Below are 12873 nucleotides of genomic sequence, written 5' to 3'. Positions count from 1 at the left end.
GAAGTTCAGTGTAACAAAAGGTAAGGCAGCTGCAGTACATATATATGCCGTACATGTCAACCTTTTCTGAGCTGTCAGCCTCGAGACAGGGCACTACGAGTCTGGAGATTTTAATTTTCCTTTTTTAACAGTCAGTGTCTCATGACCTATTCTCTACTTGCTTAGTTCAACTGTTGCAGACCTTCTCAATGGCCCATTCATACTAATGGCTTCCTAACCAACTTGCATGTGAGTCACATTTGAGTCTCATCTATGTGCAGGTTTTCATTTAGGTCACACACCGCCCAGACCAATAATCAAATTGTAAAAATCCACATTCTTTGTCCCCTGGTTTCTGTCCTTAGGAGGAAAGATAGCAAAAGCCCTTCTCAATTTATTTTGTCTTAAACGCACTTACCACTCAGACGAGACAGTTAAGATTTCAGCATGGTTGAAACAGACGAGGTCGATCAACGTCTCGTCGGATAACATCTAAAAAAATTCATTTAAAAAAAGTCGAGGCCAGACTTAAAGGTGGGTTCAAAAGTCGGCCGTCATAGCCTTCTGGCCTTCCTGTTCAACTTCCAAGAACTCTCTTTTGAGTTTCTTTGAATTTCTTGACGCAACGAATCGTAAAATTGGGGATAAAAGGCCCACACTCTGGGTCCTTCCTTGCAGGCGTTCATGGTTTTGCACTCAGTTGTTCACACTAAAAGTGATGTGGGTAGAGCAGAAAAAAGGTAGCTTGCGAGTAGTTAAAAATCTGCTCACTGTCTAACCTCTGAATGCCTGGCCAATCACTGAGATCCTACAAGTAGTTTGTTTGATGTATAGGAACATTCAGAAACAAACACAGGCTTGTGTTAAAAAAGTTTAAGAAATAGATCCATGAATTTGAAGACTTATTGGATGTCAATACACTACACTGCAGTTCATAATATGATGAGATTTTACGAGACTCTGAAGCCATTTTATCTGTTGTGTCAATTGCAATGTAAACATTAGGAAAAGCTGTTTACATTGCAGGGTAATTTACTGTGGCGGGAATGTGTGTGCGTTGCATTGCTTTGTGGCAAAAAGTTCAACACGGTGCAACTTGTTTTTGAAAGAATAGCCTGTGTTGGCACTCCCACTGTGTCAACGCAGTGATATTTCTAATAAATACAAATCAGCTTTCACCGCAGAGCTGTTGTCTGCCTTAACATGGCTTTAATCAGGGGCACCAGGAGAGAAAACTGAGGAACCTCGCATTGTTGAATTTGCAGCCCGTCACAAGAGCGAGTCAATGTAATCATCTTGAAGTCAATATTTCAACTCACTCCCATGAATTCAAAATAAGTCAATAATGTTCCTGCTGGAGAAAGAAAAGAAAATCCTAATCTGCACGGTTAACATATGGTCTCGGCTTCCTCTCATTTTCCTTCCCCACATCTATGATTCTGCTGTGGGACGTTTTGTTCCATTTCTCTTCTCCCCCATGGTCTGTGTCTTTGCCCTCTCTCCTCATGCTTTGATGTTTTTGTCTGAATTGGTCTTTTTCATCACCCTTTGTATGCATGTCCTCACTCTCGCTCTCCGTTTGTCCCTTTCTTGTCTTTCCTTACCTTTTCTCTCAGCTCTTTCCCTTTTATTGCTCTCCATGTGCCTGCTGTACAGCTCTTGTCCCTTTCTGCTGTATTGCTCTTACATGCAAAATGTCCTCCTTCCACACATACATCCCCTTCCTCTGACCCCTCTCCTACCTCTCTGCATCCATCACTCCCTCTCTCTTGCATCACTCCTCCCTCTCCGGCCTCCCTCCAGAGATAATTACTACAATCCTTGTGAAGATCAGCTTGTATTTAAACAGCTGAATAAGCAAGGACTTGGGCTGCTGACAGTCACTATTCGACTACAGTCAAGTGAAACAGACGAGTGGAAAATAATAGTTTGCGTGCAGCGTTATAGGGGACATTTAAAAACACTGCTGATGGAATAAGTGGTGCTTTCTTTTTGTGTGTGTCCAGTAATGACTAACACTTGTGGGCAACATCTATCAGTATGTGGCCTCTGCCGTCTTGTTTTGTGGTCACACATTCGCTCTGATATATTGTAGTCACACGCTGAGATGAATTAATGAGCCAGTGAGGAATATACATCCTCTGACCCACTGAAAGAAGATTCCTTCCAAACTGGAGAAAATGCAAACATTTGCATGTGAACATTAAAGTTATGTGTATATGTTTTTAGAGATTTGGGAGTATTTTTCCAGGCTGTTGTGGTGTATAGTGCGTACACACACACACACACACACACACACACACACACACACACACACACACACACACACACACACACACACACACACACACACACACACACACACACACACACACACACACACACACACACACACACACACACACACACACACACACACACACACACACACACACACACCTGCTTCATTATAAGTGGCGGAGAGCTTGTCCAGCATTTCTCTGTCCAAAGTCAGGATCTGTTGTTCCAGGATGGAGGGATAGGACAGACCGCCCCTCTCCTTTTTCTCATCCTTCTCCTTGTCCTTTTCTCTGTCTCGCTCTCTCTCCCGTTCATAGGTCAGTAGCTGCTGGCGGAGAGCCTCGGGCAGGTGGGCCTTTGCAAAGTCAGCAGCTGCCTGATAATGGAGAGCAGAGGGAGAACGGGTGAAAAAATGAAGATGGTTGCAGATTAAAAGTATCTTGGTCAAAAACACGATCAGAGGCGTGAATGTATTCTGACCTACAAGTTGATGAGCGTGTTTTCGAAATCATTTTTAAACCAAAAACAACAACTTGGGATCATAATCTTACCTTGGGATTTAAGGGAATTTAAAAGGCATTTGTCTCTATTTTTGTTGTTGACATTTTATAGACTAACTGATTAGCTGAGAGAATAATCTGCAGATTATTTGATAATATACATATGCTGATTAGTTGCAGCTCTAGGAAAGTGGCTGCTCGACTGATAAAGTAAACTTAAAAATAAGTTTAAGAATCAGAGCAATTGAGGAGGTATGCCTTAAAAACATATTGTTGGTGCAGAATATTTAAATGTAGTGCGCAAAGTGTGATGTTTTCTATATTTATACACACACACACAAACAGTGAATTTGTCAAGTGGTATAATAGGCTTCAGTGGCGGTAACCTGCTTGTCCTTTCTGCCTTGAAACAGATAAATCACAGATAACAGAGATAAAGAAAGGAAAAGTGAATCGCCAATCAAACACACACTATCACACCCCGCTGTGGGATAGAGCTGAGCCAGAGAAACTCTATCCTCACCTCTATCCATTTTACTTTGAGGATAACACCAACTAAACATTTTTTTTTCTCCAAATATTCCTACTGCTGTTTCCCTTCCTCCATCCCACGGCCCTGACTCAGTGCCAAACAGGGAGAGCGAGGCAGTCCAAGGTCACAAAGTCAAAAAGTTCTGAGTACAAATGTTAGATAATATATTGCTGACAAGCCATTCATCTGCAGCATCCCAGATTCATCTTAGATTTCTTACATGTTTTCACTTGTAAGAAGCGGTGAAAGGAGAAAACTGAATGAGCCAGAGAAGGTTGTGGGAGAAAAATTTAATGCCAATTTAATGCCATTTCCTGGCATTAAATATAATGATTTGAGGTCATATGACAGATAGATATAGATGAACCCAACGTCTCAAGTGTTTCGTACACCCTCCCCCTTTAGCTCTCTCTCTCTCTCCTATCTATACCTCCCTCTCTTTCTCTCTCCATCTATATGTCATTCAGCTCAGGGAAATTGCTTTCAAGGACTAAGATAACCCGGCCTCCTCTCCTTCTTCTTCTTCTCTGCACACATGAAGACAACTCATCTACTCCTCTCCTGTTATATCTCTAGTCAGTGCTGTTACAGCTTACCTCCGCAGGCTCTGTCACTCTTTCCATATCTTCTCCACTGACACCCAAACAATGTTTTTTTTCTCTTTTTTTGTGGATGAGTCTTTCTTTCTATCTTATTTCTCCACTTCCCAAAGTCCCTTCCCTCTGCTTCCATGGTAATGTTCACTCCAAATATCACCACGGATCATTTCTACAGTCTTTTTTTCCCCTTTCTTGTCTGATAGCAATCACCGTGGACATACTTTCATCCTGCTGTTACCATGCAGAGAGCAAGAGTCATAAACTCAGTTCAAAGGCAATAAATACAAGTCTTTTGTCTTCCTGGGTTATACTGTGCCAATCACTGAGCAGTTTTATTGTCTGTCTGTCAGTCATTAACAAGGCACCGATGTCACAAACCCGTTTTTTGAGAAAATGTGACTGGACGTGTGTCTAACTGTACACAGTTATACTCCAAGATAAGCCTGACAGAGTGGGAAGTGGGTTAAGTCCTAATTATCTGACCATCTAACCTGCTTAAAGAACCAGATCAACACATCAGACACCTGGCTGCAGCATCTGCACCGATTTACAGGATGAAAGGAGGGAGAGAGTGGGATAGCAGGGATGGATGGGGATGAAGACTGGGGGATAGAGGGATGAAGACAAGATGGCAAGGATCAAGGACAGTAATACAGGAGAGAACAAAATGGAGGACGAGATTAGCAGTTGGCGTAAGAACAGAAGAGAGGAATGAGAGAAGAATCTGAAGGATGAGATGGTCCTTAATGGGAGTTATTCTTGCTGAAAGAGATGTAGAGGAGTCAGAGCAGCAGGGGTCAGGAGCTGAAAGTCTACACTGCCCAATGCACAGCAGTCGACAACGTAAAAATGTGCTGAAACAGAGAGTGGGGTGAAGAGGTGATGAAGATGATGGGTTTTTGTGATCATGGGGGAACAAATAGAGAGGCGAGAGTGAACAAAGAGTAAGGATAGTATGTTCAAGAAAGAAAAGGCAGGATTAAGTTTTAGTGTGGATCTTAAAATAGGTGCCTGCTGCGGCCTAGAAAAACACTAGTAGAGCTGAAACCAGAAGAGTGAAGTTGTGAAAAACAAAAACAATGAGCTGAAAGAAGCTAAAATGTTCACAAGAACTGAAATGTCAGGATAGTATTCTGTGAGGGTTTGCCCCATCGAGCGACCCCTTTCACATAAGACAGTTATTTGATTCATTTTTATTATACAAATATTGATTAGTGCAGCTTTAGGTCATTGGAGGGCTGTATGAGGCTGTAGCTTACAGTTATTTTCATTATTGATTCATCTGTTGATTATTTTTTAGAATAATCGTTGCCTTATTATCTAAGAAAACAGTGAATAATATCTAGAGTCCATGTTCAAATCTGTGACAAACAGTCCAAAATTCAGATATCTAATTTTTAAAAATTTTTTTGGCAACAATGAAGTCAGCATTGATAGGTAAAACCCTTTTTTTCAGTGCAAACAGTTATTCTTATGACTCCTAGTCCCAACACAGGAGAGCTGGCTCAGAGTGCAATCAGTCACTGCTATGCAGCGCGTCACATTGGGCTCTCCTTCACAGCAGACTTCACTTGCACCACACATGCAAGCACAAACACTTGTATGCACATACAGTAAGTACACAAACCCACACACACCACCTTATCTCAACAGGCCGCCTACACGCTCTCACTATCATCTACCCCGTCACCCAAACACTCCCTCCTGACTCCTGACTGCGAGCCACTCCGCTGCACAACCCAACAGAAATAGTAAGGCCTTTTAAACACTTCCATCAATCACAGTGTGAGTCTGGCAGAGAAAAAGAGAAAAAGTCATGTGAGTTTTCCTTTAGAATCACCCGGAGGGAGTCTCATAACCGAAGCAGAGAAATATTTTTCTGCGGTCTCTCCGACACATCAAGCAGGCAGATGGAGAGAAGAAGAATATAAAGGACTGGAGTAGGATACACCGAAGAAGAGAGTAAGAACTATTCATTAGCATCACTCAAGCACATCATTAAAAGAGAATGGAGAAAGAGAGATAAACCCTCAAAGCAGTGACATACAGAGAAGCAGTGGATAAACTCTACTAGAGAAGTGGGAGTCTGGAGAAAGAGCATCTCAAAATATTTCCCTTTGTTGTTTAGTTTTTCAAATCTGGTTTTAAATTACAACAAAATTTTCATCTGTGAGGGGAACACATTCACTGATTTAAAATCCACTACAGGAAGCTCTGAATGTAAAATGTTATGTGCTCAATGCTACATGCAGTAAGAAGAACAGATTGTCAAATTGAACAGAAAAATAAAATAAAAATATTGATAACTAAAAAGAGGAAAAAGCCTATTTAACTATCATATCTGTTGCGGAGGTGTAACATGTTTCTCTTCAGTATGACATTGCAGAGATTATTCTGTCCACAGGGCCGACGAGAACTTGAGCATGGGGCGCTAATTTCATTATCTCACACCTGAGCTTTGTATGTGTAAAGGCAATGCCAAGTACAGGTTGTGAGTAGGGCTCTGTGGGTGTGTGTGTGTGTGTGTGTGTGTGTGTGTGTGTGTGTGTGTGTGTGTGTGTGTGCCTGTGTGTGCCTGTGTGTGCACGTTGGAAAATCACAATGTTGTCACTGTATCATAAATAGAAGCCCTCTCTTTTGTACTTAGTGGAATGTGAAAGCAGGCAAACAACACTGGTATTAAGTGCACACATAAGCACATACACGCAACCATTTGTAAGGTTTAGACTGCAAATCTATTCTTGAAATTGAAAGCAGAAGTCCTTAAAGTGCTCAGAAAATGTTCATTTTATACTTGAACTGAGCAACCTCCATGTGCTGAGATGTATTATGATTGTAGTGAAAATGTTTGTCATATATGATTTGTAAGGATTTTATTTATTGTGCTAAAATTATAACTTCGGAAATAGTTGTTCTAAATCTGATAAACTATTATAACTCAAGGTTCATATTAACCAATTTATAGAATAGTTGCCAGACAAGTTCAACTGCAGAAAACCAATTTGTATTTATAAAAATTAAAAAATAATAATAATTTGACTGCCGTCCTGTGGTTAAAGGTCCACACAAAACTGAACCTTGTTGGAACAAAGTTATTTTGTTTATTATCAAGTCTTGAAATGCTATTTTTCTTATATTAGAAAAAAAGAAGTCAACCCGACATGACCATCCTCATCTCTTTTATCAGTTTTGTCAGTTTTTTAGTTTTGTTGAGACTATGAGTGCAAATCATAGCTGCTGTGTTTAGTTGTTTTTAAAATGTCAATGTTGATTAACGTCACCAAGAAATAAAGAAAGAAGAAAAAGAAAAAAGCTATACTGCAACCAATTTCTGGACCTGCTTCATTTGTTTTTAGAAAATGAAAGCACTAACTTGCTTCCTGTGCAGTGTGATCCTGAAGCCAGATTGGAACTATTTGTGTGGCCTTGAAAACACCCCCTTTTGTCCAAACACACAGATTTTACCCAGGCATCTCAAAACTATTTCACCCTACCAGCCATTAAATCTTCCCCAAAACCACAACAAACATTCTGGGAGCAGATGGGCTCAAGGATGGAGGGCTATGGTGGGGCAGTCGTGGTACTGTGAACTTGAAATCTCCTGTAGTTGCCATCAGAAAACACACATACTGTATACATAAACACACATCAGTGCATTGGCTAAAGAAACATTCAAAAAATAAACCACTCTGAGCAACATTCATAGTCAAATACCAGTCATCCCTCAGAGGGTAAACATAATGGCCAACACTGTGCAGTTTCGCTGACAGCGTCAAGAGGACAGAAATGACTTCTGTGAAGTGAATGAGGATTTCAGAAGCAGAGCCAGAGCTATAAAAGTGAATCAGGTCTGGATAGTTGAATAGGAGTCCATTAAAAGTGGAAGGAAATGCTCCAATGCCTTCAGCCTTGAGAGACAGAGAGAGAGAGAGAGAGAGAGAGAGAGAGAGAGAGAGAGAGAGAGAGAGAGAGAGAGAGAGAGAGAGAGAGAGAGAGAGAGAGAGAGAGAGAGAGGAGAGAGAGAGAGAGAGAGAGAGAGAGAGTGAAAGAGAGAGAGAGAGAGAGAGAGAGAGAGGGAGAGGAGAGGGAGAGAGAGAGATGAAATATTGCCTTTTGGCTAAACAGAGTCAGCCCGAGCTCTATTCTCTCTGCCTGTAAAAGCATGAGAGGTGTAAGAATGAGAACTGATAAGAACATCTGGTAAACTATGGTTACAGCTGCCAAGGCCTCTGATTGGCTGAACATCTGTCCCACCTCGGCAGACGTCTCATTTCAAATCCCCCTCAAACTTGCAGTAACACAAAGATCTTCCCCCCAGGATAACAGACCACAAGCTGTTGGCTCATTCAGTTGCCAATAAAGCAGATTTTACAGCAAAGGTGACCGTCTGCGACTCCAAATCTACGCTCCAAACACACAAACACTCACACACACAGAACGCCGACAGGTACACACTCTCACTTAGACACACAAACAGATCTTGCCCCTCTTTACTCATAAAGCAGAGGGAACCATTACAGAGATGATTCACATTCAGGCAGTGAACGGACTCAGAGCAATCAGTCTGCCTCTCTGCAGCAACACACAAACTTCGAGTAAGATCTCACCGTGTGTCCTTCCTGCGACAGCCAGGTCTATTAGAGGAGGTGAAAACTCATATAAAACCTAAACAGCCTATTAGGAGGAGGCTGTCTGGTGATCCATAGCTTCCTATAGCTTAACCTCGTAGTAAGAGTTCTCTGTCAGTGTCTAAGGCCCGGACTCCCGACTCAATAATAGGCTGATGTTGAGTTTATAGAAAGGAGGTTCAGCATCAGTTTCAGTGTTCTGTGATGCCAGAACATAACTCATATAACTGCAGAAATGTGCAGGGATTTGAACTGCTAATATTACAATCTGACCGATATTGGACATTTGCAGATGATACTGATATCTTTATCAGGTAGCAATATAACAGCTGACATGCTTTTTTAAACAAAATTGAAATGTATTAGGGTTTTTTTGGAGAGCTGTGATCAAGACATGTACGAGTGACACATTTTGTATGCAGGTGTGTACCAGTCATTTCCATTTATCAATCGAAGAGCTCAGCAACTCAGGAAAGGCTCTGTGCCTTAGAGCCTTTAGACATATTAATCTCAACTCATGGTACATTTACTAACTTTTCCTCAAGCTTTCAAACATGTTCACATAGCGGCTAGTTTAAAGACGTGACAGAACCACAGCTTATCTTTTAAGTAATACATTTCAGGAGCAAATGAGCGACTTAACATCGAAATTGACACTTAACTAACCCATAAACTCTGTTCACCTCTGTCAGCGGTCTGTGATGATTTCTGCCGTCTTACATGGATTTGTGTCTTGCAAACAGCTGCAGCACTGCCTCTAAGTGACCTCAAATACAGCTATGGCATTTCTTTGCTTCATTTCTTTCTTAGCTGATATTTACACAGATAAAAATGTATCTGCAATGAGCTGAAATCGGTATAAAATACTGGGGTTAATGTTAGATTCTAGCTTTTAGGTGCAAGTAACACTGTTCTACTTCTAAATTCACCTGACAGCAGCAAGAAAAACTGCTGTCATTTCTACAGCAAAAGGAAAAAGAAGCATAATGGGACATGTTAAGTGGAAAGGTAATGCTCACACACATCTCCAGCACGGCTGTAAATAACATTCAGACTTCCATCTTTTTCAACACAAAAACAGAGCCGCCACAGTGTAAATAAGGCATCCATGAAATGTAATGCTAGTCGTTAAGTACTACAGCCCTGTAATTTCTTAGGTAATAATATTGAGTGCTAAGCAGCAGTATTGTAGAAGGATAGCCTATTCATTGTGCAAATGTGTGTGCATGTGTCGATATTCATGTGTGTGTGTGTGTGTGTGTGTGTGTGTGTGTGTGTGTGTGTGTGTGTGTGTGTGTGTGTGTGTGTGTGTGTGTGTGTGTGTATGTGTGTGTGTGTGTGTGTGTGTGTGTGTGTGTCACAGAGAAGATAGACAGAAGCAGTTATTACATTTGGCCTGGGTGCCCCACACGTCACATGCCTGTCTCACAGAGCGGAGGGGCAGGCAATTAGAATAACTCCAACTGGCATAAATCAGCACGGGCCATAAACACTGAATGAGGGAAAAAGAGAGTGATGGGAGTGAAAAATAATGAAATGAGGAGGTGAGAGGAAGACAGTGGAGGTGACAAAAGCATTTTAGATGGGCACTCAGGTTAGAAAATGAGGGGAATGAGAGGGAAAAAAAGATGGAGTGAAGAACGAGAATCACTTCTGACTCAGATCTGCTTCAAATTTCATGCAGGCATTGGGCTGATTAAAACACATTCACACACAAACACATTTACAATGATCTTCCAAAATTACGAGTGACGACAACACCAGAAAATCTTTAGTGTTTTTTTTCCCCTCAAACCGTGGGCAGCTCATTTCTGGCGCTCCGTCCTCTTACATCTCAGCATGGACAATACTTTCTTTTCTTCCACTTCCAGCAAGTCTATTATTGCCAACAGACAGCAACAACAACACATAATCCCTCGCATTTACTCCTGCTGCACGAAATAAATGATAATTCTGAACAAATATTACACATTCCTACTACATTACCAAGCAAAGATGACTTCCCACGGGTCTCTTCTTCTCTTCTTAGAAACTACAGACTCTGATTATATTAGCTGGAGTAGGAGTGGGACCGCAGAAACAAATGAAGGCATGTCACCAAATTGCAAGGTCATCAGTTCCACTGCACTGACAAGGCAGCCAAAGTGCATTATTTATTGTTTAGTGCAAGCCATTACTTCATATACCAAGATAGATAGTCATAGTCTTATTAATTCCACATCATCAGGAAGTAGTTTGATTATATTATGTGGCGTTCGTTTATTGGTCGATGTAGATTAAACGGTAGTCAATGAATCAATTAGTCAGCAGAAAATAAATCAGTTCCAGTCACTTTTCATTTCATTTTATGGTTCAAACTCCTTAGCTGTGAGGTTTTGTTGCTTTTGTCTTGCTTATTAGAAACTGAATATTTGTGGGATTTAACTATTAGTTGGACAAAACAAGCAATTTGAAGCTGGCACTTTGTGCTCTGCGAAATTGTGATAGCCATACTTTTATTTTTTTTTAAAAACTGATAATCCACAAATCATTGATAATGCCTTAGACGACAAACCATTTCTGAGATGTGAAGTGAAAATGTCAATTAATGTGATAATTATTCATTATTGTGCATAACGGTTACATTTCAAAAACAGTCACAATCAAGGTACTAGTGTTGAAATACTTAGTAGCAATAATAGTTGCTTAATAGAGTAGCTAACAATCAGCTAACAGTCAACAACATCAGTGACATCATGTCTCAAGCAGAAATGCCAAACACTGATTGTTCCAGCTTCTCAAATCTGAGGGTGAGGTGCTTTCCATATATTTAGGTTTTGGACTGTTGTTAGGATTAAACAAGCAAGTTCAAGACATCGCTTTGGTCTCTTGAAATTTGTGATGGACCATTTTATGAATAACAATTGATTAAAACATTTATAAAATGATCAAAAAAGTCATCAATGGATTATTTGGTAATGAAAACAATCATTAGCTGCAGCACTTATAGATAACATATCGAACAAAAGAGCAACGGTGGCAATCAGTATTAATTATTTATACGGACTCACATTGACAGGAAAGCAAACTCTGCACTTGGGCAAATAAGCCTCAGTTTAGTTTGATGCTTATCATACAGAATTTTGACAGGGAGCAGACTCAATTATTGCACACTGGCAATTTTCTTAAACGAACAGATGTAAGGATAGAATGATGACCGTTTCTGTTCAGGACCCTGAGGGTTTGGCTAAGCACTTCTCAGATATCCATCAGTTTACAGATGTCCTTGTGCTAAGGACAGAGCCAGCACTATTAAAAGTTCCTGAAATACGTCCGTACATAACAATACAGGCTCCTCGGGCCACACGTGTTCCATTTGAATCAGGATTTTAGAAAGTGCTGATCTATAGCAAGAGAAGAGAAGAGAAGAGAAGAGAAGAGAAGAGAAGAGAAGAGAAGAGAAGAGAAGAGAAGGAGAAGAGAAGAGAAGAGAAGAGAAGAGAAGAGAAGAGAAGAGAAGAGAAGAGAAGAGAAGAGAAGAGAAGAGAAGAGAAGAGAAGAGAAGAGAGAGAGAAGAGAAGAGAAGAGAAGAGAAGAGAAGAGAAGAGAAAAGAAAAGAAAAGAAAAGAAAAGAAAAGAAAAGAAAAGAAAAGAAAAGAAAAGAAAAGAAAAGAAAAGAAAAGAAAGAAGAGAAGAGAAGAGAGAGAGAGACACTAATCTGGTGTCTCCATTGGCTTGTCCTTTGACATCTATTAGAATTTCACTTGTCCTTGAGACCCCAACACCTAACTCTGCTCTATTTATATACACATATCCCGATGTCTGTGTGTGTGTGTGGAAATATTCTTTACATTCAGAGTTAAAATGCTGTCTTTTTATTTTTCTCTTTTTTCTCGTCTCTTTTTTTCTGCTATTACTGCCTTTGTGTTTCTTATTTTGCTCCAGTCTCTAGTGAATAGAGACAACATTTGAAACTGTATTTGCAGAGATCTTTTAAAAGCAAATTCTCTGTAAACTGTTGCCTCGGGACTCTTGTTGCATCCTGTTGTAGATTTAGAAGTTTAGCTGAAATAGGCCAAGCCGACATATTTAAAATAGTTTCCTTTTGTCTGTCAAAACCCAAAAATCTTCAGTTTACTATCATGGGAGACAGAGCTCCAAATACTCACATTCGAGAATCTGAAACCAGTGAATATTTGGCATTTTCGCTTCATAAATGACATTTTAAAATGTCAAACTGATGAAGAGTTGCAGACTTTCTTCTGTTGATTGACTAATAGCATAATAAATAAATTGCTTCGGTTCTCCTCTCAATGTAATCACAATAATAATAATACATCTCATAATTTGTATTTCAAAATGAATGATACAATACT

General features: G+C 40.2%; 1 protein-coding gene across 1 annotated transcript in view; it reads right to left on the bottom strand.

The window, feature by feature from the left end:
- Positions 1–12873, bottom strand: part of ppm1lb (protein phosphatase, Mg2+/Mn2+ dependent, 1Lb) — a 43448-nt gene that overhangs the window by 10054 nt on the left and 20521 nt on the right. Inside the window, exon 2 of the mRNA XM_062419651.1 lies at positions 2419–2635. Within this exon, the coding sequence (XP_062275635.1) occupies positions 2419–2635 (217 nt within the window). The remainder of the gene's footprint in view (positions 1–2418; positions 2636–12873) is intronic.

This window comes from Scomber scombrus, chromosome 5 (assembly GCF_963691925.1).
Source record: "Scomber scombrus chromosome 5, fScoSco1.1, whole genome shotgun sequence".
Classification (NCBI taxonomy): Eukaryota; Metazoa; Chordata; class Actinopteri; order Scombriformes; family Scombridae; genus Scomber; species Scomber scombrus.
Note: the sequence above shows the minus strand (reverse complement) of the source record. Positions and strands in the feature narration are given on the sequence as shown.